Source organism: Syngnathoides biaculeatus, chromosome 7, assembly GCF_019802595.1.
Source record: "Syngnathoides biaculeatus isolate LvHL_M chromosome 7, ASM1980259v1, whole genome shotgun sequence".
Lineage (NCBI taxonomy): Eukaryota > Metazoa > Chordata > Actinopteri > Syngnathiformes > Syngnathidae > Syngnathoides > Syngnathoides biaculeatus.
In genome coordinates this window covers 14892053-14918973 of record NC_084646.1, presented here as the reverse complement: position 1 = coordinate 14918973, position 26921 = coordinate 14892053, and the positions used below count along the sequence as shown (strand labels likewise).

The following is a 26921-nucleotide window of genomic DNA, read 5'->3' as shown; positions in this document are numbered from 1 at the left end:
GGTTTTCCTGGCTGTGTGCTTCAGGTCATTCTCGTGTTGAAAGACCCAGCCACGACCCATCTTCAATACTCTGACTGAGGGAAAGAAGTTGTTCCCCAAAATCTCACAATACATGGCCACGGTCATCCTCTCCTTAATACAGTGGAGTCGTCCCGTCCCATGTGCAGAAAAACACCCCCAAAGCATGACGCTACCACCTCCATGCTTCACAGTAGGGATGGTGTTCTTGGGATGGAAGTCATCATTCGTCTTCCCCCAAACACAATTATTGGAATTGTGACCAAAAAGTTCAATTTTGGGGTCATCTGACCACAAAACTTTCTCCGATGACTGCTCTGTATCATCCAAAAGGTCATTGGCAAACTTAAGACGGACCTTGACATGTGCTGGTTTAAGCAGGGGAACCTTCCACGCCTTGCATGATTTCAAACCATGACGTCTTAGTGTATTACCAACAGTCGCCTTGGAAACAGTGGTCTCTGCTCTTTTCAGATCATTGACCAAGTCCCGTTGTTTAGTTCTGGGCTGATTCCTAAACCCTAACCAGAGCCCATGAGGTGATATCTTGCATGGGGCTCCACTCCGATTGAGATTGCCCGTCATGTTTAGCTTCTTCCATTTTCTAATGATTGCTCCAACAGTGGACCATTTTTCACCAAGCTGCTTGGCAATTTCTCCATAGCCCTTTACAGCCATGTGGAGTTGTACACTTTTGTCACTGGTGTCCTTGGACAGCTCTTTGGTATTGGTCATGTTACAAGTTTGAGTCTTACTGATTGTACGGGGTGAACAGGTGTCTTTATGCAGCTAACGACCACACACAGGTTTATCTGATTCAAGATAATACATGGAGTGGAGGTGGACTTTTAAAGGCGGACTAACAGGTCTTTGAGGGATCAGAATTCTAGCTGATGAACAGGTGTTCAAAAACTTATTTGCAGCTGCATCACACAAATAGATCGTTAAAAAAACATCCATCCATCCATTTTCTTTGCTGCTTATCCTCACAAGGGTCGCCGGGAGTTCTGGAGCATATCCCAGCTGTCAAAGATCAGGAGGCGGGGTACACCCTGAACTGGTTGCCAGCCAGTCGCAGGGCACATAGAGACAAACAGCTGCACTCACAATCACACCTAGGGGCAATTTAGAGTGTCCAATTAATGTTTCAAGTTTTTAGGATGTGGGAGGAAACCGGAGTACCCGGAGAAAACCCACATAAGCACGGGAAAAACATGCAAACTCCACACAGGTGGGTCCAGGATAGAACTGTGAGGTCAACGCTTTACCAGCTGATCCACCTTGCCGCATCATACATTGTGTTTTCTGGATTTTTCTTTCTAGATTATCTCTCTCTCACAGTGGACATGCCCCTACGATGAAAATTTCAGACCCCTCCATGATCTCTAAGTGGGAGTACTTGCAATATAGCAGGATGTTCAAATACTCATTTTCTTCACTGTACTATGCCAGCTCTTTTGTTTTGTCCGCATCTTGCTCCGAATCTTGGCTTGGACTTGTGTGTTTTAATGAATTACTTTTGTTCGTTGTTCTGGTTTTTCAGTTTTGGACCCGGTTTGTTGCAATAAATTCAAAGCTATTGAGATCATCTGATAAGATAGCACCTTTATTCCGTCCTGTTCGGTCTCGCATCCCGTCCTCATTCAGATCCTGGATTCAGGTGTGAGTTTTGGACCCTAGTCTTTGAGGTGTTGTGTTTTCTTCTTCCAGGTTTATTTAAGTGAGGCATCTCACGGTATTTGAATCTACCCACCTTATCTATTTCACTACCGTCAGCAAAGACCAAAGTGGATCCACGGAACTCCTTGACGTTTGCCTTCAACCGAACACGACCGGAGATGATCCGGGCCGGTAAGTCGTCACTCACCACGACGTTTTGCTCGAAAACTCTAACGAAGAGAAGGGAGAAAGAGTTTTCTCAGTGACAAAAATCATAATCCTAATTAACCATAAAGTTATACCTCCACCCACCCAAAAAAGTTCATGTATTTACGCTTAAGATCTAAAAAAAAATCGTGATCATGCAAGAATAAAGTTTTATAGCCACAATTTTAAGATATCAAGTTTAACAAGAGAAGAAAGTTCTATTTTGACAAATGTGTATCAAAAATGTTTCTTTTTTACTCTAGAAAGAAATCGGCCTATATTCAAGAAAATATGTGTATTTTCTTGAAAAGAATACAAGCATATTCCTTTCGTAAGACATCTTTTACACTACAAGAACCCCAACTTCACTCATAACTCAACTCAACTCACATTGCACTCACATCCAAGCTTTCCATTGGCGCAATGCTAAGCTAGGGAGGAATAATCAGTGCCTTATTTTTTATTTATACTTAGATTTGTTGACACAGCGAACCTTATATGCATGTAGGCACTTTATGTAAACAGCAAATGAGCCAAGCCGCTTTTATGTTTATGTCGGATCCGAGCCGCAACGGGCACAGATTAACGCGGGCTCTTCCGTTCCAGCTCCGAATCGTGACCTTTGTACCCGTGTCGTGGCTTCAGCCCGTAGAGGTCGTGATCAAACACCCGGTTGAACATCTCCTCTGCCGCCCTGCTGCTGCGTGAAGGGAAGAGCCGCCGCAGCGTCGCATCCACACGGGAGCTGTGCGTCATGTCCACGGGTAGGCCCCTCGCTCCCACTCGGCTCACCACCCAGGCGCCGCTTCTCGAACTCAGGTACACCTGCAGCTCATCACACAATCCTACGGTTAATTCCTTCACCGATCGGGTTTTACAGTCTGGAAAAAGGGTCGAGAGAGTTCATGGTGATACTAATAAGAGCTGTAACCGACATGAAAATTTCAGACCTCGCAGTTCCAAGACTTGAGAAAGAAACCCACCTTTTCAGCAACCCGACTGATGTCTGCGGCAATGTCGCCTCCGGAGCTCCCGATCCCGACGACCACCACTCTTTTGCCCTGCATGCCCTCAGTGTTCCGGTATTCCCAGCTGTGGAAGTACTTGCCATTGAAGCTCTCTATACCTGCACCAAGTACAGGTAGCAAAACAAAAAACAAAACAAACAACAAAAACATGTGTACCTGTGATGTCTGTCCAACTGTGGACAAACATTAGACAAGAATTTGATAAGCCACATCCCAGAAAAGCGAGCTGGCCAATCAAAATGCAAGCTCGCCTTCCAGTCAGTTCCAAGGTAAGCAAAGGATTGTCCGTAAAATAATCTTCTGCTCTTGTTAGCAAGAGGCTACGTGGCTAAGCAAGCGGGGTCCATATACTGTACTGTGTGCCGGATTTGAGCATTTTTATTCTCCCATCATAGTCAGTAGCCCGACTGTCCCTGAAATAAATAATTGCCCATAAATGACACAAAATTGTGGCAAAGTATTACATTTATCGTACATAAAACGCTTGCATCATATTTGTCAAACTCAAGGTCTGGGGGCCAAATCCAGGCCCCCACATCTTTTTTATATGGCCGGCGGAAGCAAATCATGTGCATCAACTGTGATATTTGCTATAATCTGTCCCGAAATTTTAAATTGTCATATGTAATAAAAAATAGTAAAGTATTGGAAGCATTTTGTTGTTGCTACCAATCGACCTTTTTTTGTGTGAATCCTTGACTTCTGATTTCAGAATTGATTATTCATCTACAGTTGTGTATATTCACTGATATATGAGATGATTAACGAACCTCTAGTAACTACAACTTGACACGGCTGGCTTACTTCGATATAGTTCCTTGGCACCAAGCCGAACTTCACGACAATATCAAACTTAGAACACAGAGTTCCGCACCATTCATGCGGGTCAAGGATGGAAGCCTGTAATCCATCCATTTTCTTTGCCGCTTATCCTCACGAGGGTCTCGGGGAGTGCTGGAGCCTGTCCCAGCTGTCAACGGGCAGGAGGCGGGGTACACGCTGGACTGGTTGCCAGGCAATCGCAGGGCACATGGAGACAAAGAGCCCCACTCACAATCACACCCAGGGGCAATATAGAGTGTCCAATTAATGTTGCATGTTTTGGGAATGTGGGAGGAAACTGAAGCCCACACAGGCACGGGGAGAACATGCAAACTTCACTCCGGCGGGTCCGGGATTGAACCCGGAACCTAAGAACTGTGAGGCCAAAGCTTTACCAGCTGCGCAACAGTGCCGCTGGAACCCTGTCATGATTAGTGAAAATCCACTAGTAACTGACACCTCCTGAAAGGATTTGCAATTGTCTACAGAGTCACAACCTTTGTCTACATGAAGGGCTTCAACTCACATCAATATAGTTCCTTGTCAGCAAGTTGCCACAAGTTTCCGGCAAAGCGATACTTTTATTTGCTTTGGCCTGCGCAATTCAACAGGAAAATTTGTTCTGTGTTTTGCCATCGCTGTACCGCTGACAACAACCACAGATTGTGTACTTACCTGGAAAGTCATGGAGCGGCAGGTGCGGCGTGGTGAAGTGCCCCGCGCAGACCATCACGGCGTCGAATATGTGACTCTCCCGCTGGCCTTCGCCGGACTCCGTCTCCACCTCCCACCGGCCGGTGTTACCGAAGTCCGCAGTTTGCCTCACGCTCAGCACAGTGTTCTTCACACAGACACAAAATCAAGTATGTAAATACATGTAGCGTACGTATATCTTGGTGGGTACTAGTGGCGCAACTAGTTTGACTACATTTGTTTGTCGCGTCGCTATTTCAACATCAAATTGCTGTTCCATTTTTGACTGTATAATGAGCTTTAGGTCATCATAATCAGAGGAGTTAGCTTTCTTGAGGCAAGAAAACATTTCGGATGGATCAGATAGTAGCGTCGTCCTCGTTTGACATGAAATGTCCTGTGGTAATAGTAAAAAAACAACGCTATGCATATAATATGCTCACTTACCAACATAACATCATTCAAGGTTTTTGACTTATTTTTCACTTCATCTTCTAAAATCAATACAAAAACATGAATTCCATGTTTCTTGTAAATAATTTATTATCCCAAATGATATTTTATAACTACATGCATGAAGAAATAAATGTTTACGTCATCATTTCAAGATTAAAAAAAAATCTCTAAATTCCCCCTCGGTGTGATTGTAAGTATGACTGTTTTCTGTCTCCATGTGCCCTGTGATTGGCTGGCAACCACTTCAGGGTGTACCCCGCCTCCTGCCCGTTGAAAGCTGGGATAGGCTCCAGCACTCCCCGTGACCATCGTGAGGATAGGCAGCACAGATAATGGATGGATGGATGATATTTATACTATGCTGCCACACCGATTAAAATTCTCAAGCTAATGAAGGACGGAAGTGTCGGCATTGCTTATTCAGACTTTGGGGCCACCTGGGAATACTCAACACTCACTCGGAAGCGGATGTGCCGTATGAGGTCGAAGTTCTTGGCGTAGAGTCGCAGGTAGAGCAGAACCTCGGAGTGGTGCATGTTGTTGGGGAGCTCGGCGGGAGGCGGGAAGTCACTGAAGGCCATCCTCTCCTTGGAGCTGTTGAGAACCACCGACTCGTAGATGTTGGCCCGTCCGGGCTCCGGTTCCTCCTGTCGCGCGCCGACAACAAGTTGTTTACATATTCCACCTCAACGTGTCGAGTTTCGAAAGCCGACCTTGAATCTCCATAGGCCGCCGATGTCAGGGCCGCTCTCGAAGCAGATGGGCTCCAGACCTTCTTCCAAACAGGACTTGACAGCGCTCAGGCCTGAAATCCCGGCGCCAATCACAGCAACCATGTGAACCATGCCGGAGGAAAAAAACACTACTGGGTCAGGTCGGGAACAGGTCCTGTACTTCTGTAGGGGTTGGGTGTGCTGCATTCCTACTACATGCCTGTAGTCTGTAATCTTGTTTTCAAACAGGAAACGAGTGTGAGATTGAACAAATGACACCCGCTTCTCCTACGGTGTTAACGGATAGCTGAATGCCAAAGTCAACCTGAGCCATCTATTCATTGTACTGCTCCTTCTGGTGTGCACGCCTCGGCCACCAGGAGGCCTTTAGTTTGATCGGGTCCTGTTGAGTTTGTTAGTTTGCCCCAGAGTCATCGGACCTTGCTGTATGTCTTTTGGATCCCGCCTAGCCTAGTGTTTCTGTGCCTCTGCCTTGACGGACTGCTACACCGTGTAGGACCACATTGAACATTATGCCTCTGCCTCGAAGTCCTGCATCTGGGTCTGTCCCCGTAACGGATGTTTTTGACAGGAAAGGGAGTGGCTGTTTTGTTTTGTTATCATGGGAGCTGACAAACTGATTAGCGCAAAGAACAGTACTATATTTGTGCCATATAGACGAAAAAAAACACTCATTTTGTACAAATTAATGTAGTTTGTTTCTGAATTTTTTTTTTGCATCAATTATATTTGACAAAGTAGTATATATTTTTAAGATGGAATGTAGTATTTTTAATTATTAAATCATTACTTTTTTCAGATGTATTTGAAAGAAAACTGTCCGATATTGAGAAAAAAAGTTGCATACTGTAGACGAGAGAAAAAGTTGTATATTTTTGGGGGAAAAGAGAAAGTTCTTTGAGAAAAGTCACGTTTTTATTCTATGTGGCTTCAGTTGAACTCCCAACAAGTCAACTCTGCTTTATTAACGGTAAGAATAAGCTTTTGGTTTGTTGTTTTCCTGGCAACTTTGGAGCGCAAAAATGAGCTTTTGTTTGGCCCGAAAGGGGGAAAAGATGTCATTCGTTTTTTATTGCACAATAGGAATGTTATGAAAGAGACACACACACACACACGCATTCATGCACACAAACACACACATTTATTGTTTACATTCATCTTTTACTTTCAAGTTCAAAAGTATATTTGAGAAACAATGTAAAAGTTGACTTTCTGGAAACAATGTATATTTGCAAGATAAAAATACATTTTTTTTTAAACTACAAAGCCAGATTTTCTAAATGAATTTGTTGTTGTATTGTTTTTATTGTCAACTGATTTTTTTTTTCATGTAGCACAGCATAGTTGTATGGTGTAGTTCAATGCAGTGTACCTGACAAAATGTAGACTTTTTATCAACTGTACTGTATATGATGAACCTGCATGAATGATGACTCAATCGTACACTCTACATATACTGTGGATATAAAAAGACTACACACCCCTGTTTAAATGCACTTTTTTAATGATATAAAAATGAGACCAAGCAACCGTAAATTATTTCCAAACTTTTCCCATCATTAATTTGACACACAACCTGTACAATTCATCTAAGAGGAAGTAAAAAATAAGGAAGCTTGGAATGGGGTTTTATGAGTGGTTCACATTCTTTTGGAGCTAATTTTGGACACGATGTCGGGCAAGAGGGTGGGATGTCGAACGTGGACATAGTACACGGCCGCCCCTCCGGCCACCAGCGTGAGGGTCAGCTTGGACAAGACACCCCAGCTGGCGCCGTTCAGTTCCTGCACCTGCCGGTGGAAAAACAAGAAGGACATTGATGGATGAGAGCGCCAAGAGAAGTTATGCTTTTGTACAGTACGTCATTGGTGGCGACCCCAGCTGACCTTCCTGGTCTTGAGGGGCTGGAACATGCGTTGGAACTGGGTGAAGATGGCCCGCCGGGCGCCCTCCCACTTGCCGGGCCCCGTCAGGCGGTACTGGTAGGCGGTGACGGGCCCCCACAGGACGTGCTTGAACAGCGTGTAGTCAGTGAGGAGGAGCCACAGCAGGCTGGGCCGAACCCCGATCTCGCCCGCCAGGTCATCCATGTAGCTGACAAAGTCCACCTGGAGGGGAGCCAGCTTGGACACGATGTAGCTGCCGGATGGCATGCGTGGGTAAAATTTATTGGCTTTTTAATCGAGAAAAATAGCGGCGTAGTGTATAAAACCAGAACATATTCTATCGGATAATGTAAAAAAAAAAAATTCATTTTTAGATCAAGTGGAATTAGTGTACAAAGTGCAATATGCATGTAAGGTAGTGTATAAAAACTGTAATAAAAAAATAAAAATAAATAAATCTAAAAAAAAAATTATATATAAAAACTGCACTGAATTTTTTTCTTCTATAAAATGTATTTACTGTACTGTAGTATTCTCACGAGGGTCGGGGGGAGTGCTGGAGCCTATCCAAGCTGTCAAGGGGCAGGAGGCACACCCTGAACTGGTTGCCAGCCAATCGTAGGGCACATGGAGACCAACAGTCGCACTCACAATCACAACTAGGGGCAATTTAGAGTGTCCAATTAATGTTGCATGTTTTAGGGATGTGGAACGAAAACGGTGTTTCCAGAGAAAACCCATACAGGGACCAGAAGAACATGCAAACTCCACACAGGCCGGGCCAGAATTGAACCCGGGTCCTCAGAACTGTGAAGACAATGCTTCACCAGCTGAGCCACCAGGTACAGATGCAAATGTTCCCCTTCTATTTTACCTTTGCTCCATTAGTTCGGTGTCCTTTTCCACAGCCTTCACCATTGCCTGGCTCGAAGGTAACTTCTTGTGTCCTGAACGTGAAAACAACGGACATTATGCAGTGGCTGCGGTCACGATGTCAGCTACACCCAGCAAAAACTCATCACACTTGTCACAGTTGAGACTTTGCAAAGGCAGAATTTGCAAGCATTCCCAAGAACGTTGTCATGTTACAAAGGGGGAAGAAAATTCTAATTTTACCAGGTTATTGTGAGAATATTTTTTTAAATTATTATTTTATCAGACTCGCCATAATTCCATAGTATTAAGAAAAACTACTGAAGCCTCATACTTTTTAAAGGAGACATTTTGAAACTTTTTTCCCCCCTATAAATTAATATCATGAGAAAAATAGTGATTATATATGGATGAAAATATATCGGGAAAAATTAATTGTACAAGAATAAATCTGTAATATTAGGAGAAAAAGACTTTTTGAAATTAAATTTAGAAATATGCATATTTTTTCAAATTTTATGAGACTATGGTTGGACTGTGGAAAAATGACAATTTTACAATGATAAAGTTGCAATATTACAAGAAAGTAAAATGGCAATATCATGAAAAAACACCTGCATACCTGAAAAGACAAATCAGAAATATTGTTTGAATAAAAATCCTTATTCTGGGACAATAAAGTTGAAAAGTAAAACATTCCTTAGAATAATTTTTACTTCACTTTACAATAATAAAGTTATAATATGAGAAAAAAGTGGCCTTTTTTATGAGAAACATTAAGGAGAACTCATTAACTCATAACTAATTCTCTGAGAATCAAATTTTTATATTAAAAAACATACAATTAGAAAAACAACATGTACTGTATATATGTATGTATGTATCGATAAAATAAAGTTGCAATATTACAGGAAAAAATGCTTCATTTAGCAAGAATAAAGAGAATAATTACAATGAAAACAATTAAGAGAAGAGGAGAATAAAGCAATTTTGAGAAACAAAGTAATGTTCCAAAAAAAAGAAAGATTCTATTGTATTGTACGCAATAGAATAAATATACAGTAGCAACGTAATGGCCTGACCTTTAAAGACCCGCGCGACCCAGCGCGCCTGCATCTCGGCCTGCGGCATGATGGCGCCCAGGGCGTGGATGAAGCCCACCACGGCCAGGGTGGGGTGCTCCATGTTGGGAGGGAACACGTGCTTGTAAAGACCCACCCGGTGGCCCGACTTGTACAGAGCGTTGGGGGGCAAGTACGGGAAGCCGTAATTGTAACCTGTGGCGAACACGATGGTGTCCACCTGGAACAAACGCAGATTTTACAACAAACAAACTTCTTGCCGATTAGGACATTTTGACAATTGAGTATTCTACTGATGAACCCATCGAGTAATTGAGTAATCAGATTTGAAAAAATATATATTTTGCATTATAAACCGACATCAGGACATAACACACTGACAAACGCGCATGGGAGGATCGGTACTATTGCTGTCCACTTGGCGTGAATATCCAAGTGTCCAACTGTACTAGGCTGTAGTATCTGTGACTTTTGAGTGCACGTGTGCATGAGTGTGGGTAGGTGTGTGTGTGCGTCTTTAAGTTGACTGTTTTTGGCTCTGATTAGTAAGTACAGTTGACTAACTAGGTGGAGAAGCTTGAGTATGACTCGGCGTCGTATGTGTTTCCCTTGTTACCGTTTTCGCAATAAAGCCATTGAAAGTCCACCTGCAGCTGTCTCTATCCTTGATGTTACTCGCTAATAGTGTTTACATTAGGGTAAACGTGGAGTTATGGGAGCTAGTTCTGCTTTTGAGTCGACACGTTGCATTTTTAAACTCTTTTTAACTGTGAAATGATCCCCAACTTTGGACAGTCTCTATAAATGACCCCAGCCCTGGTCTTGAGGGGCATTGGCCCTGAAAAATTTCTGACCTTCTCCACGACGCTGCCATCTTCAAAGATCACCGAGGAGCCGCGGACTTCCTTCACGTTGGGCTTGATGATCACCGAGCCCGACAGGATCTTGAAAGGGAGGTCGTCGTTGATCACCGGGATTTGACTGAAAAGCCTGAAAAAGAGCACGCAGGGCACAAAATCCTTTGAATTCAAGCACAAGACTGTTCTAAAATGAAAATGAAATAATTGGACACCCCCGCCGATTTTCTCATTGTCATTTGGTGAGATTAGGTTGGGTCGGTACCTGTGTTTGGGCTTGAGGGCGTACATGGTGTGGTCGTACATGGCGTTGAGCTTATTCTCGCCGAACCAGTTGAAGAAGTTGATGGGGAAGAGCTGGAAGAGGATGTGGACGAAGCGCGTGTTGTACTTCATGTCCACTGGCAGTCCGTCGTCGGATACCTGGCGGATCACCCAGGCCCCCCGCCGGGTGCTCATGTACACCTGTCCGAAAGGGCGGATGAACAGACGGGCGACATGGACGGCGAGAACGAAGGAGAAGAGGCCGCGAAGAAGAACCTCCTCGGCGAACTTGCTGCTCTCCACGGCGATGTCGCTGCCCGAGTTGCCGATGCCCACCACCACCACGCGCTTGCCGTGCATGTCCTCGGGACCCTTGTAGTCCCAGCTGTGAAAGTAGCGGCCTTGGAAACTATCCAGTCCTGTGTGCACCAGTTATTTGAACAAAAGATGGGGGGTGGGTGGGGGGGACAAGAGTTTGCTGAGAATAAAGTCTGAATATTAGGAGAAACAAATGCACCATTTTTTTTCTGGTCAAATATAATGTGCCTCTGCCCTCTGAAAATTTAGGCTTTTTTCCTTACAATATTTTTACTGATGCTCAGTATTTACCCGGGAAGTCTTGCAGGGGCAAGTTGGGGTAGGTGTAGTGTCCCGAGCAGCAGATGACGGCGTCGAACACGTGCGTCTCCTCCTTCCCGTCTTGCTTCTGAGTCACGACCTCCCACTTCCCCGTACGGGCGTAGTCCGGCCTCGGCCTGACGCTCTTCACCGCGGTCTGAAAGAGCGACTCGGATGTAAGGATGGCGTGACTCAACCCGGACAAGCGAGCAAGTCCGCAGTTCTTACCTGGAAGCGGATGTGCTGCAGCAGTTTGAAGTGGTCGGCGTACATGCGGAAGTAGTTGAGGATCTTGGAGTGGTGCATGTAGTTGGGGTAGTCGGCCGGGATGGGGAAGTCGCTGTAGCACATCATCTCCTTGGAGATGTTGATGGTGAGGGAGCGGTAGATGCTGGCGCGGTTGGGCTCAGATACTTCCTGCAGGGAAACGGAGGAGATCCGCTTCAGTGCGAACAATCTACGGCGGGAGACTTCAAAGAATTTTGGGGTCAAGCCTGAGGATATAGACGAGGGGTGTCAAACTCGTGCCACATTGAAGTTATGATTTCCTTCTGACGGATGTTACAACAGTGAAACGATATATCGTAATTTCCAGCCTATAAGCCGCGACTTTTTTCACACATTCTCAACCCTGCGGTTAATGCGGTAAGGCGGCTAATTTGTGCATTTTTTCTAACGGCCGCGAGGGGGCACTCGAGCGGAAAAGGTAAGAGTGAGACCGGTGGAATTTATGTGCCGAGGAAGTGACTTTTACTGGTCCAGCCATGTTAGCGCTGCGCTAGCGTGTTACTGCCGTGTCTCAGTGATTTTTACCAATATGTTTTTTTTGTTAGCGCAGCGCCAGCATTAGTGTTAGCTTCAGCGCGGCAGCCTGTTCGTTAGCGTCAGTATTAGCGCGGCGACGCTAGCATTAGTGAGGTGGCGCTAGCGTTAAACTCTCTGTGTACCGTAAATATCTCGTGTTTCAATGTGGGTTTCAATGTGGACACTTGCAGCTTCTACACAGCTGCGGCTTATGTATGTACCAAACGGTATTTCCTTTACAAATGCAATGGGTGAGGCTTGGTACGCTCTGTAGACTGTAGGAATTACGATAAATGTTTAATCACCAAATTATATTATTGCCATTACCATTCCCATTAGAGGATTGGTTTGGCAAACCAGGGGTCATGAGTTCGTATCTCACTGGGGCCTCTACTCCACAAGAGGGGTTGCGTCAGGAATGGCATCCAGCGTAAAAACTGTGCCAAACAAATATGAGCGTTCATCTGAGATGACACGCTGTGGCGACCCCGAATGGGACAAGCCGAAAGATACTCTGATATTATTGCCATTACAGAACAAATTGAGGCATCACTGTTTTTGACAAGGATAACAATTTGTTCATGTATTTTTTAAGTTACTGTAGAAAAACAGGTTGACAACAATAAAATGCAATACCTTTACATTATTATTTATTTTATGACAATCTGGAATTTGGGTACAGATTTGAGCAAAAATCACAGAAGTTAACAAACATGATTTGCTTTCGCGGGCCACGTAAAATGAGGTGGCCAGTGAGTTGGAGACCTATGATAAAGACTAGCTATTTAGCTTTAAAAAAAAAGGTTTTTAAATATATATTACAATATTACTTTAAACAAACATGTATATTGCCTTGACTTAAGTTTGTTAAATTTTGTTTTCTTTAAGTGTCTCCTAAGCTGGGTGAATTGCAGTAATATTCACAGAGGATAAAGAATATATGCCTGCTGTCATGAGCAGGGGTGGAGCATTGCCAGGAGGGGCGTGGCCTGGTCACCGCTCTGGGCGGTGCCACCTCTGGCACTCGTCACAGCTGTTGCGCATTCGGCATGTTAATTGACCATGTATTTATGTTGGAGTTTACGCAACTTCATTGAGTTTGTACTGTATTACCGTGTGCAGAAACTACTTCTGCAATAAAACCCAGTGGACATCATGCCTTTGTCTCGGAGTTCTGATTTGGGTCCAGCCCCGTACCGGAGGTGCGTGACACCTGCGAGTGTTGTTGTTGTCCATGTGCATCTTTTTTCTGGATCATTTGTGTTCAAATATCTGTTGCCTGAAGAGTTAAAACTACTGTCACAGACACTTTTGTGTCGTTAGCCCATTTATGGTGTTTTGCATTCCATGTAAACATTAAGATAGTGGACTTTTGTACTGCAAAAGTCCTGTGCAGTATGTGTGTTAGTGAAATATGCATATTCCTGCCAAATGACGTAGTTCGATCGTTATACCCCTTTAGTTTAGAAGCATTTACACTGATGAATTTTTTTTTAAACATTAAAACTTTTTTTGAGGAGGAAAAATTTGCAACACGAGAAATTCATACTGTTGTTTGACAAAAAACCTACAACACTACAGATTAATATTTGTATGTTGTATTTATTATAAAATTTGAATATTTGAAAGAAGTCATACTGTTTTGAGGGGAAAAATGAAGATTTTGATTGAGAAAAAAAAGTTTACATTCTTAATGTTTTTTTTAAACAAATTGCTCTGAATTGTCAAAAAAATTACAAACATATTTGAGACAGTAAGTTCAATTGTTTTGAGGAAGAAAAAAAAGAAAAAGGCAATTTTTTTTCACGGAAGAAAAATGGAATTTTGAGGAAAAAAAAGTCCCCAAACTTTGAGAATAATGTGATACTTTTGAGGAAAAAAAGTTGCGAGAACACCAAAAATAAAGTTAAACTAAATTAAAACCATCCTGTTGTTTCAGGAAAAAAAACAGTAGAGTTGAATCAAAAAACAGAGAGTGAAAGAAAAAAAGAAATCACTTTTTGTTTTGCAATTTGCGTTTTAGGAGTCAAGATACAGTATTTTCATTTTTGAATGTACTTGCCTTGAACTTCCATAGCCCTCCTAAGTCATCGCTACTCTCGAAGCAGGTTGGCTGCAAGTCTTCCTCCAAACAAGCCTTGACCGCGGTCAGACCCGACGGGCCGGCGCCAATCACTGCCACTTTGCGCACCATGCTGGAACTATACAACAAAAATTAAATAAATAAATACATGAAAATAATTGTAATTATTGCATAATAACAAAGAGTGTCACAGTAAAATGGTCAAAGTTGCACTTTTTTAGCCAAGCGAGTTACAAGTCCAAAAATTGTCTACTCAAGTCCGACTCGGGTCAAGTCATGTGACTCAAGTCCCTCATCTCTACTTTAAACACATCTGAACTTTTTAGAACATCTTTTAAACAGATTGAAATGTATTTACGTGAAAAAAATGACAAAAAATATATAGAAAGGATGTAAAAATATACAGCTGAACATCAACAAAAATGAGAGTCCATATTTTCTTTAAAATTGTTTTGCGCTATATTTTCAGCCTAATACGCTTCCCACACACAGTAATCACAATTTAAATGTATTTCAAACACGCGGTAAAATGTACGTTTCAAGAAAAACTTGCAAAAAAGCATAACTTTACCATACATCTTATCATACGGCTCGAACTGTAGAGCCCAAATGTATCAGAGTCAGAAACACGATCAATTTTATTGGCGAAGTATTTTGCAAGACACACACCACAAGGAATTTGTCTCCGGTCGTTGGGTCCACTCGAGTAAAACGACATACAGACACTGCAGTGCACTGTATCACCAAATACATAATCTGTACGTACTTTCCATGCAAAAAGAGCAGGAAATCAAAAAGGCCCTTTCAATTTTAAAAATCCAGCTGTGAGGGGAGTACGCAAACTACTAACACAACAATAAACACAGTATATGGTTCAATTGTCATCCAAGACAAGTTTTACCTCCCACACTGGATTATGTTAGTCCAAATACTATTGATACAACATGCAAATTATGATTTTAACTGAGACCATATGAGGGGAGCAGGTCCTACCAGGACAGGGTGGAGGTCCAGGCAACGAGTGAGGCCAGATGGAGAGGCTGAACTCAAGGGGGCCTAAAATCCTGGCCTTCATCTTGTATTTATATCTACTCACCCACACAAACACATTCTCCACCCACTGCCTAACACACACACACATGCCCACACACACGCACACATTTGATCCAATCACAAGCACTCACTGATCATGATTTACTTTGTTAGTTACCACATAGCAGATTACATATTAACTTTTATGTATAGATTGAAAAACAAAACAAAACAACACTGAAATACGTTTTTTTTAAATCAAGTTTTTAAAATTGTAGCTTAGAAAAAAAGCTCAAGTTTGCAGTTTAGAAAATAAACCCTTTTTGTCAACCATCCATTCATTTTCTTCGCTACTTATCCTCACGAGGGTCATGGGGAGTGCTGGAGCCTATCCTAGCTGTCAACGGTCAGGAGGCGGAGTACACCCCGGAGTGGTTGCCAGCCAATCACAGGGCACATGGAGACAAACGGCCGCACTCACAATCACAACTCGGGGCAATTTAGAGTGTCCAATTAATGTTGCATGTTTTGGGGATGTAGGTGGAAACTAAAGTGCCTGGAGAAAACGCACGCAGGCACAGGGAGAACATGCAAACTCCATACAGGCGAGGCCGGGATTAAACCCGGGACCTCAGAACTGTGAGGCCGACGCTTTCCAGCTGATCCATCGTTCTGCCCTAATACAAATTCAAAATGTGTTTTTGAAAATGTATTAATCGAGCATGGCCATATTGGGGCTTGGATGTCCTTCTCAAATATTATTAAAACACACACACACACACACACAAAAATGATCCTCATCATATAGCCCGTCAACATTTGACAGTCTAGGTAGGTTTTGCTGTGGCTCACCAAGTGACATTAAAGCAAAAGAAAGCAAAAAAAAAAAAAAAAAAAAAGGTATGGAGACTTTAGTAGCACCTTGTACAATCATTAACAATTATTTGATTTGTTGCGTCATCTTGTCATCATTCAATCGAAATTGTTGAACTTGTGCTCATAACAGGTCAATTCTACGAAATCAGTGAAGCACAGACCCGTTTCCATGTCGGCTCCTTTTGAGGATGAATGAAAGCAAATAGCTCAAAGAACTCGTGGAAGCTGCAGCGCTTATGCAACTAAGTATGGGAGAGAAGCAAAATCAAAAATAAAAAGATGGGCACACCAGGCACGACAAACCCATGGCAGAGTTCATCGCAGGTGAGGCAGCAATAACTTTCTTCATTTTGAACAATAATAAATGGAAAACAGCAGACGCCGCCGAGTGAGGTGGAAAAGAAAAACCACTTCGGACACATTTTGACTGAACAGTTTTGAAGCATTTATTTACAGTTGTATGTGCTAAATGTCGAAACATCAACTCTTTTTGAATCATTGTGAACAACACCAAACACAAAAAGGAAGATGAAGCAGAAATGTTTAAAAAACAAAAACACCCTCCAGCCAGGGGTCACAATGATTTTGAACAACATCCCTTCCAAAATGACAGACGCAATCTAGGTCAAGTATAAAAAATTGATTTTCAAAAGAAATCCTTCATGCTCCTTGCACCCCTTGACTGAATAGTCTGTTGGTGTTCAAGTATGTTTACGGTCCATGCTACGTGGCAAAACAAGAATCTTGCTCATTTTTGGATTGCTAAAAAACAGCAGCAGCTTTTAGCAAAAGAAAAAAAAAACAAACAAAAAATAAAATATTAACTTGCCTTTAGGACGCATCATATAAAACTGGACCAGACAAAATATTGGACTTACTTCACCAACAACTCCCCCTAGTGGGACAATTTCGCATGATCCACACCAGTGCAGCTATAATAAAAACAAGAACTGGACAAAGACTTTCTTTTTTTTTTTAGAATTTTTGTGGGAATGCTGAAGAGCTGAAGATGAACTGCGATACTGTGCAATTGTGCAAAATGGAATGCAAATTGAATATACGACTGAAAATGATGTTAAATATAGTGTTATCTGCTAATTTGGGTCTTCATTTGGGAAAACAAAAAACTTGGCAATGTTTAAAAATATTTCTCCAAATGTCCTGAATGAGCCAAACAGTGCACTTTGAAAATTTAAAATTATCTCAATTTCCACTAGGATTTATTTTCATTGAAATGTGCAGAGGTTGCAGAGAATTAGTTAAATATGGGCGGCACAGTGGAGCAGCTGGTAAAGTGTTGGCCTCACAGTTGTGAGGACCCGGGTTCAATCCCTGCCCTGCCTATGTGGAGTTTGCATGTTCTCCCCATGCCTGCGTGGGTTTTCTCCGGGCACTCCGGTTTCCTCCCACATTCCAAAAACATGCAACATCAATTGGACACTCTAAATTGCCCCTAGGTGTGATTGTGAGTGCAGCTATTTGTCTCTATGTGCCCTGCGATTGGCTGGCAACCAATTCAGGGTGTCCACCGCCTCCTGGCCATTGACAGCTAGGATAGGCTCCAGCACTTCCGTGACCCTTGTGAGGATAAGCGGCTAAGAAAAAGGATGGATAGTTAAATCTGTAAAATGTCTCATTCATTTCAATGGGATTTATTTCCACTGAAAAAAGTGGGCTGCTGAAAAAAAAATGTGGGAATTTGTAGAAAACGTGTCCTGAATTTTGGGAAGACTTCAATGTTGGAACATTTTGAATCGGGTGGGAAATGAGGAAGGAGTAGTGTGGCGACAAAGTGCATGACTGCTTTTCAGCTTTCCCACAATTTTGGCAATAATAACATCAAGTGTGTGATCTTTACACCACATGTCCCAGCAGCGCCTGCAGGTTCTGAGGAGAGAGCCAAAGCGCCTCCAGCAGGTTGTACTGGCAGTAGCCCATCCAGAACCCAAAAGCCACGTCTGTGACGTTGTGGCGGCCCAACATGACGCGGCTCAGCCCCACCGTGGCCGCCCACAGCAGCACCAGGACCCGCAGTGGGGTGGCCAGAACCAGGTGCGCCAGCAGGAAGCGGGCGCACATGGCGGCGCGTGTGGCGTGGCCCGACGGGAAGGAGTAGCGGTCCACCGAGAACGTGGCGAACATGTCCATGCGGTTGTGGGCTGGACGCCGGCGGCGCACCGTCGCCTTCACCACGGCCACCAGGACCAGATCCAGGAGCAGACCTGCAAAATGAACACACTACAGGAGCATCTTAGGTGTATATATTTGATTTCAAATGGTCTGAATCACCGATTGAGAAATGTGGAAGGACACGTTCAACTTGTCTCAAATCATTTCAATGGGATTTAGTTTCACGGGACTGTAGAAAAGGACAGAAACTCATACTCAATATGTCCATGATTTTGTGAAATAAATGGAGTCGTTGGAACTTAGTTAGCCCACCGATTCATCGATTTTCAAAAATAAAAAAAACCCAACAAAATACACAGTGTTGTGATTTCTTACCGATGAAGAGGTTGAGCATGACCTCCTGGCCGGCAGCGCTGTCACTCTTGTAGAGGCAGTAGGCGGTTCCGGCCAGCCAGGGGATCCCGTGGCCCGTCACCTCGATGAGCTTCATCAGGGGCCGCGCACTCCCCAGGGACGAGTCCTCCCGGGCGCACACCCCGAGACTCTTGGACAGCCACAGGTCGACGGCGAGCAGCGAGCTGAGGGCCACGCGGAGGAGCGAAGGGTTCAGCCGAATGCCGTCCTCCTCCGGCGGCCCGGAGCCGTTGGACGAGCCGGAGCCGCGGCGACGAGTGGGGCTCTCCGAGGCGCGGAGTCGCGCGGCGGCCGCGTCGGAGCTCTGCCGCTGGAGGAGGTGGGGCGGCGTCGGCGACCGGCTCAGCGGCTTGGTGAGCGACATGAACTCGTAGCGACTGTTGCTGGTGCCGCCGAGAACCGGACTCCCCCCGCCGCTCCCGGCTCGACCTGGGGTTTTCGTCTTCGGTGAAGACATTTTGTCGACTTGGCACCGCAGTGAGGATGTCTCCGCAGTGTTTTGCTGGCCTGGCTGTCGTCCACTGTGAGGTACTGAAGCCCTGCTACGCCATATTTGTTGTTCTATCGCAAAGCCTGCTGGGAAATGGCGTTTTTCTCTTCACTTAACGAAGGACAAGCAGTCAAGTTTTTTTTTATATTAGGAGCACTTAAAAAATAAGAATGTAGCTCAAATGAATATTCAGAGTGTGAGAGATTTGTGGCCTTGCATTAACTTATTACAATGTGGAATATAATTTTAAATACATTAATTAACTAATTGAACTTTTAAAAAATGTAATTTTAATGCAAATCTGTTTTATTTATTAGATTTTTTTCAGTTGTGGCTCAAAATACAATGACTGTAATTCATGCTCCCCTTTTTAATACTATATCATATCAGATTGGTTGCTATACACAAATATTTTTAGTACATTTACACTTATATATGAAAATGATTTTTTTTAAACTACAGCTCACTTTAGAAAAATCAAGCTATGGTTTTCAGAATAGGAAGCCTGGTTTAGCATTTTTTTTAAACATTTTTAGGTTTTCGGCCACTGTTCAGGTTTCAAGGGCGCCGACGTGCAAAGTGCACGAGTGGCTTCCTTTCTTCAACGAACCCACACACACACCCCCACCAAAACCGCTGAATTTACATAATTCTAACATATACACGAGTTACACACAAATGAAATGTGGTAAACTGACGTCTATTATTTTATTATTTTTGAGAAGTGGGGAAATTGGTTTCAATGCGTACTGTTATACATGGGTCAAATTAAGCATTTTTTTCCAGTGTTCCTTCTTCATCTTGCTTCTTTCTTTAATCAGTCCATCCTCCATTCTTCTCGTCCTCCCATTGTTTTCCATATCATTTCATTACTTCATCCTTTCTTCCATCCTGGTATTCTTTCATGCATCCTTGTTTGCTTCCATCCATTCGTCCTTCCTTCTTTCATCCCACTTTCTTCTTTTCATGCATACTTGTTTCCTTCTTTCCACCCATCCTTAATTAATTTGTCCGTTTTTACATATGCAAAGCGCCATGTGATGCATTTTAATGTACGAAAGTAATGTAATCAATTAATTTATTTCCTGCTTTTCAATCTTCGTGCCCCCACCCTTCCTTTCCTGAGAGCTTTGTTTCTTTCCTTCCATTTTGGTTCCTGCCTGCCTCACGGCTTCCTTTTCTTTCTCCCTTCCTCTCATACCATTCCTCACTACGTACTTAGCGTAAATAAGTAAAATCTCAAAGTGTATACTTACTTTTGGACCATCGTCTATTTCCATACTTACTTTTGGACCATCGTCTATTTCCTTTTACGTTTCCACTTGTTTCATCCAATTGTTAATGTGCTATGCTGTCAATAAAGTTACGTCGTTTGGAGGGTAAAAAACGTCTCGCACGCTCACATCCCATTGGTCGATATCAGTTTCGCGGAGCACGCCTACTTCCGGGTTTGTCTTGACTGGGGGGCTCGATCGCACTGGCTCGGAGTCGCCTCTTTTCCCCACGCGTGAATCTCCGAAAAAGAGCCGAGGATGCCTGGAATTCTGCTAGGTGATGAGTTCCCCAATTTTGAGGCCGACACCACCATCGGACGGATTAAGTTTCACGATTTCCTGGGCGGCTCGTAAGTGGAACCGGCTATTACGTGGGCACGAAGTCTGAACCGATCTTTACGCAAGCGTCACCCGGTGACGGTTATTTAATCGACCTGTTTGTCTTATTTAGTGTAAATTTGACGTATTGGGGATATGAAAAAGGCTCCTGCTCTCACAAGTGCCCACAATGCACAATTAAAAGTATTGCATCATAAACACATGCATGTTCAGAAATTAGCGAATCTTTTTTTCATTGCTCTGTTGTCCTCTCTATATATATATTTTCATAGAAAATATATATTTTTTCCATTTCATGTTGTGTCATTATGTAGTTATTGTATTCTTTTAAGTCACTTCACATTTTTTATTTTAAATTTAAAATCGAAGGATTTTTTTACGGACTTGTACTTTTTAAAGTCATAGTAAATTTTATTTTAAGTTTTATAATTGAGTAGATTTATTCTTGCCCGTAGTTTCGGAAGTGATTTTTCATTTTATTTTTCAGTTTTCTAAGAGTGGCTCTGTGTGCTTGTACTTTTAAGTTATTTTACATGCATTTTTACCAAAGTACAGTACAATCCAAATCATATTCACGACTTTATTTTGCATTTAGTAGTTTAGCATATAGTACATTTGTAATCATATCGCTACGAGCAAAGTACATTTGGGAAAAACAAGGGAAAATGTATCTGGAAAATACTCTTATTTTATTATACATATACAATTTATATATTTTTAATGATTAAATCACAACATTATTTTATTTAGTTACATTTTCACTTGTGATTTTCTACAACCATTTTTTTAGGTGTATGTCAATGTCTTGAAAGTGCTTGTGCTGAACAAAACGCCTTTCCATACATGAATTAATAGTTGTGCATTGATATATTTCACATTGTGCGTTGTACAGCGTCAAAAACAATGCATGTTGTGCTGACAGTATAGTCTTTGAGTATGTTTGGATCTGGTACACCAAGCAAAATATTTTTCAGTTGTATTTTCACTTTGATTTTAACGGAATCCTAACAGTTCAACCTGTTCACAAAGTGAAATCTGGGACGAGCCGGGTCACAAAGCTTGGTATTGTGCGTTGTCTTGGAATTGGATCACACGGCGGACACTAAAATTGCATGACTGCACTCATTTCCCGTGCAAACGTAGCTTAAATGAGGACCCTCGCAACAAGACTTCAAAATCATCCGTGGTCAAAAAGCGTGGAGAATGTCGATTGTGTGGCCAGTCATGTGTGAAGTCACATGAGCGCGTGACTACACAAAGGTTTTAAAGTACCGATTATTTCTATTGTTACTTTCCTACTCATGGAGGAGTTAGCCAGGAAATAATTGACTGAAACTGTGGCGTTCTTGTATCTATTTGAAAGTGTGTCTATGAACAAACTTGTCAGGAGGTTGAAGTAATTTCTTTGTGGCTCTTTTTCAACGGGCAGCTGGGCTATCCTGTTCTCCCACCCGAAGGACTTCACCCCGGTGTGCACCACCGAGCTGGCGTGCGCCGCAGGCCTCAGCGACAAGTTCGCCAAGCGCGGCGTCAAGATGATCGCCTTGTCTGTGGACAGTGTGGAGGATCACCGCGGATGGAGCAAGGTGGAGGCCGCGTGCCGAAAAAACGCAAACTAGCGAACGTTGTTGAACAAGTCATGCCAGCCAACGGCAATGTGTGTATTTGTGCCCATATGGGAATGTGCGTGTGAGACGACGGGTCATGCTTGGCTGAGTGTGTGTACGTGCGTGGGCCCACACGCGCTTACTGCTTCTCTTGCGTAAGTATGTTTGCGTTGCACAAAGAAAGCAATAATCTGCTTGCCAGGGTCGTCAACCTGTGCCGTCCTCTTCAAGCATCTTTACGAGCTAACTTGGAAGCTTATGAAAAATGTTCCGCGGTGCCCCAGTCACTCCAAAACAGTTACAACATCTAACGACCTGTTCATCCTTGACCCAACTTGAACCTGGTGGATTTTATAACTTGTTTTATGACACGGAGTTCATTGACCTATCTTTTATAGTTGCACCAGGTAATATGAATATAGATTTTTAGTTAGGTTGTTTTTTTTCTTCAAATAAACAAGAGAAATCAAATGATGTCCCCAAATGGGAATGATTGAAATTTCATTCAGGAAAATATAACATCCATCCATTTGCTTAGCCGCTTATCCTCACGAGTGTTGCGGGAGTGCTGGAGCCTATCCCAGCTGTCAACGGGCAGGAGGCGGGCTGCACCCTGAATTGGTTGCCAGCCAATTGCAGTGCACATAGAGACAAACAGCCGCACTCACAATCACACCTCGGGGGAATTTAGAGTCTGCAATTAATGTTGCATGTTTTGGGGATGTGGGAGAAAACCGGAGTCCCCGGAGAACACCCACGCAGGCACGGGGAGAGCATGCAAACTCCACACAGGCGGGGGACCAGGATTTGAACCCTGGTCCTCAGAACTGTGAAGCCCAATTTACAGCTGATCCACCGTGCTGGAAAATATAACATCCATCCATCTATTTTCTTAGCCGCTTATCCTCACGAGTGTCGCGGGAGTGCTGGAGCCTAACCCAGCTGTCAATGGGCAGGAGGCGAGGTACATCCTGAACTGGTTGCCAGCTAATCGCAAGGCACATGGAGACAGAAAACAGTCGCACTCACAATCACACCTCGGGGCAATTTAGAATGTCCAATTAATGTTCCATGTTTTTGGGACGTGGGAGGAAATCGGAGTGGCCGGAGAAAATCCACGCAGGCAGAACATGCAAACTCCACACAGGCGGGGCCGGGATTGAATCCGGGTCCTCAGAATTGTGAGGCCAACGCTTTACCAGCTGATCCCCCGTGCTGGCGTTTAACATATAATTCCAAATAATTTAATGCAGTCATTAAAAACAGTATTTTATGCATTCATAATGAAATATATGTGTATCAATATTGATGCACAATTATGTATTATTGCATGTAATTTTGGGCCTGAAAATCTGAAAAGCAACATTGCAGTTGACACAATGTCGTTTGTCGCGAGGATGTTCCGTCCTGCCTTTGTGCATGGTTGGGTCGGAAAAACAAGTTTTGTGCGGTTTGCGATCGATGTGGTAAGTACAGTCAAAAAATCACTTTATTTACATCATAAAATATTATCAACATTTTGTTCCATACTGCTGATAGAATTGTGACGTCTCTTTAATTCAGCCAACAAACGGTTGACAGTGTAATCACATCGCATCAGGTGTGCATGCATGTAGTTGCTCAGTAGAAATTCCGCCTTCGCAAATTGGACTGTTCATGGACTTTGTGGGTTTGTGCGCAGGACGTGATGGGCTTCAACAGTCAGGCTTCGAACCCTCTGCCCTTTCCCATCATTGCAGACGAAAGGAGGGAGCTGGCCACCAAGCTGGGGATGCTGGACCCCGACGAGATCGACGGCGACGGCATCCCGGTCACTGCCCGTTGCGTAAGCCACTCGCCGGACTCTGTGAAACGTACAAATACATCCACAAAAACACGCTGATTTTATGTCTGTGACTTTGCGGGCTTTGTCCAGGTGTTTGTGATCGGGCCCGACAAGCGGCTGAAGCTGTCCGTCCTCTACCCGGCCACGACCGGGCGGAACTTTGACGAGCTGCTGCGCGTCATCGACTCGCTGCAGCTCACCGCGCAGAAGAAGGTGGCCACGCCTGTCGATTGGAAGGTACGCCCCGACCGAGCTTTTAGAATATTTCGCTTTGCGCGCCTGACGGAGTGACGGGACGGATTTTCTCCCGTCTTTCAGCCCGGCGACAAAGTCATGGTACTTCCCAACGTCTCGGACGCCGAAGCGGCGACTCTCTTCCCCAACGGTGTCACCACAAGAGAGGTGCCTTCTGGGAAAAAATACCTGCGCTACACTCAGCTCTGAAGACCACCCCTCATGTTCGCCCCTTTCTAGATTACAAATTTAAGAAAAATTCACCGACAGTCAAACAATGAGTACAAAATATCATGCAGCAACAATAAACAGCACTAGTGCCTTTTGTAACATCCCGTAATAAACCAAGTTTGCACTTAAATTCAAAATGAGCTTTTTTTTTTTCCTCACCACGCTTTCTTCTCTGCTAAGCAACCATTACGCCACTTAGTGACGCTATACCATCAGTTATCGGAAATGCAACATGTAGTTTTACGTCTCACCAGTAGATGTCGCCAAATGCACGTCCAATCTTGGATGTGCTGCACTTCCAAAAGTATATCAAAGTTTTTTAGTCATGACGTAGGGCTGTTTTTACTATCTCCATTTGGTGTACGAATTCGGAACACAAACAGAAAAAAAGTTGCCTACGATAGTACAAAAATGTTTTAAAATGTGCTTCCTTCTGAAAAAAAGTCAAAATCTACCTTTTTCCCCCCCCCTGAAATATACATATTACAATCTGTACCTAGTAGCAGTAGTAGCACTGCTGGTGGGGCTTCATAGTCTCTACTCTGACACTCTTTTTCATAAAAAATAAGTTATGACTTCCCTCGGGGGGCAAGTATGAACATATATAAATAAAAGATTACCTCTTAAAATTACATACAGTATAGTATACACATGGTATATAGTATAACCACAACACATAACCAGGTTTGAAATCACAAGCATATAAAAACATCCATCCATTTTCTTAGCCGCTTATCCTCACGAGGGTCGCGGGGGTGCTGAAGCCTATCCCAGCTGTCAACGGGCAGGAGGTGGGGTAATCCCTGAACTGGTTGCCAGCCAATCGCAGAGCACATCGAGACAAACAGCCGCACTCACAATCACACCTTGGGGCAATTTAGAGTCGCAGGGATTATCCTGCTTCCTGCCTGTTGACAGTTGGGATAGGCGCCAGCATTCCCCGCGACCCTCGTGAGAATAAGGGGCAAAGAAAATAGATGGACGGATGTATAGTATTCATCTCACTCATATAGTTCTTTGGCTCCATCTACTGCCACCAATTGTAAAATATAAACGCATCTCATTATGGTGTAAATTATTTTTTGATTTTATATTATTTTACTCTTCGTTGGCAAGGCTCGATTAGACTACTTTTACTTGAAAATGCACATCTTTTTTTTCAAATGATTTTCTTTAAGCTAAAATTACATCATGATCAAATGTTTTTAGAACTGATAATTCTATTGCTTTTGTGTCAAGTACTTGAGCAGTCGCTGCCTCCCCCCATTTAATGTTTTTTTTTCTTAAGTAATAACATGCATTTTATAGCACTTCTGTACTCCAACTGCATCGGTTGATACTGAGTGCATGGCACAAACTGTACAGAAATTGAAACAATAAAATATGCCTTTTCTAAATGGCTAGCATTCGCGATTAGCACGGTTGCGATTACCATTTCATGTAAAAAAAAAAACAAAAAAAAAAAAACCCTCACTAGCATTCATCTGCCGCACGGTGGCTCAGCTGGAAAGCGTTTGCCTCAAAGTTCTGAGGTCCTGGGTTCAATCCTGGACCCGCATGTGTGGAGTTTGCATGTTCTCCCTGTACCTGCGTGGGGTTTCTCCAGGGACTCTGGTTTCCTGCCACAACCCTAAAACATTAATTGGACGCTTTAAATTGCCCCTAGGTGGGATTGTGAGTGTGGTTGTTCGTCTTGTTGTGCCCTGAGATTGGCTGGCAACCAATTCAGGGTGTACCCTGCCCCCTGGCCGTTGACGGCGCTCCCCGTGACTCTTGTGAGGATAAGCGGCTAAGAAAACGGATGGATAGTATTCATCTCACTCATACATCATGCTAAATTACACGTCTGATATTCTCTTAATAATCACTGGTGGGCGCTCCCGTGTGTTTTTTGGCAACGTTTATCAGTGGCCCAACACTGCGTCCATCTGCAATAAAGTAAACCTCTGTAAACTATTTTTGAAGTGGGCTTAGCCCGAGTTCTTCAAATCCCCCTCCCCCAGCCCTACCTAAGGACAGTAGTAGTAGTAGTAGCGATAGCAGGAGTGCACTCCATCCACTCCTCCTGCTCCTCCTCGTCTTGTCTATCCCAGTGAACAACGAGCGCATTGTGTAGGCAGCAGGACTGATCAAATGCATTTGTCCCATAGTGCAACACAACAACAATAGCCTTCTAATAGCAGGCGAGCCTGAGAAGAGCTTACGGCGTGTCAGACGCCGGCTCAACTGGCCTCCTTTTTACCCTGACCCCACTCCACCCCGTCCCCTCCATGTTCGTCTGTCACCCCGGAGCCTCTTCCAGCGTGGTAATCCAACACCAAGCCCGGTACCAGCTGCGCACAAGCACGCTCGTGCGCACGCACATACACAAAAGTGTAGTAGTGT

General features: G+C 43.6%; 3 protein-coding genes across 5 annotated transcripts in view; 1 reads left to right on the top strand and 2 right to left on the bottom strand.

The window, feature by feature from the left end:
* The window catches only part of LOC133503922 (flavin-containing monooxygenase 5-like), a 29506-nt gene extending 14382 nt beyond the window's left edge, over positions 1-15124 (bottom strand). The window contains exons 1-11 of one of the 2 annotated variants that reach the window (XM_061825926.1): positions 15078-15124; positions 14060-14202; positions 11426-11610; positions 11189-11354; positions 10856-10998; positions 10581-10780; positions 10313-10448; positions 9459-9678; positions 8378-8450; positions 7504-7756; positions 7246-7407 (exon numbers count right to left, since the gene is read on the bottom strand). In XM_061825926.1, coding sequence (XP_061681910.1) covers positions 7258-7407; positions 7504-7756; positions 8378-8450; positions 9459-9678; positions 10313-10448; positions 10581-10780; positions 10856-10998; positions 11189-11354; positions 11426-11610; positions 14060-14195 — 1662 coding nt within the window. In that variant the 5' untranslated portion in view covers positions 14196-14202; positions 15078-15124 and the 3' untranslated portion in view covers positions 7246-7257. Of the gene's footprint in view, positions 1-7245; positions 7408-7503; positions 7757-8377; positions 8451-9458; positions 9679-10312; positions 10449-10580; positions 10781-10855; positions 10999-11188; positions 11355-11425; positions 11611-14059; positions 14203-14753; positions 15016-15077 lie in introns of those variants that run through there. The other variant, XM_061825927.1, reaches the window with a different exon arrangement.
* A 1298-nt stretch (positions 15125-16422) lies between these two features.
* On the bottom strand, positions 16423-20402 carry plpp6 (phospholipid phosphatase 6). Of its 2 annotated transcripts, none has more exons than XM_061824810.1 (3): positions 20283-20402; positions 18498-19112; positions 16423-18214 (listed from the first exon to the last, which is right to left on the bottom strand). In XM_061824810.1, exons 2-3 carry the CDS (start codon positions 18991-18993, stop codon positions 17847-17849), a joined length of 864 nt encoding a protein of 287 aa, XP_061680794.1. In that variant the 5' UTR covers positions 18994-19112; positions 20283-20402; the 3' UTR covers positions 16423-17846. The 2 variants fall into 2 exon arrangements, with proteins under 2 accessions (XP_061680794.1, XP_061680795.1); XM_061824811.1 differs by having other exon boundaries at positions 18498-19109; positions 20283-20356.
* A 52-nt stretch (positions 20403-20454) lies between these two features.
* Positions 20455-24666, top strand: prdx6 (peroxiredoxin 6). Its single transcript, XM_061824812.1, has 5 exons — positions 20455-20650; positions 22069-22225; positions 23928-24071; positions 24162-24308; positions 24390-24666. The coding sequence occupies exons 1-5, from the start codon at positions 20559-20561 to the stop codon at positions 24513-24515; spliced, it is 666 nt and encodes a 221-aa protein (XP_061680796.1). The 5' UTR covers positions 20455-20558; the 3' UTR covers positions 24516-24666.
* Positions 24667-26921: the final 2255 nt, after the last annotated feature.

Bases quoted from the DNA above. Each gene is read 5' to 3' on its own strand.
- plpp6 (XM_061824810.1), bottom strand. From the start codon at position 18,993: ATGTCTTCACCGAAGACGAAAACCCCAGGTCGAGCCGGGAGCGGCGGG. The intron at 18,215-18,497 runs GTAAGAAATCAC...TTCATTTTGCAG, and splicing joins CATGCTCAACCTCTTCATCG to GTCTGCTCCTGGATCTGGTC.
- prdx6 (XM_061824812.1), top strand. From the start codon at position 20,559: ATGCCTGGAATTCTGCTAGGTGATGAGTTCCCCAATTTTGAGGCCGAC. The intron at 24,072-24,161 runs GTAAGCCACTCG...GGCTTTGTCCAG, and splicing joins TCCCGGTCACTGCCCGTTGC to GTGTTTGTGATCGGGCCCGA. The intron at 24,309-24,389 runs GTACGCCCCGAC...CCCGTCTTTCAG, and splicing joins CCACGCCTGTCGATTGGAAG to CCCGGCGACAAAGTCATGGT.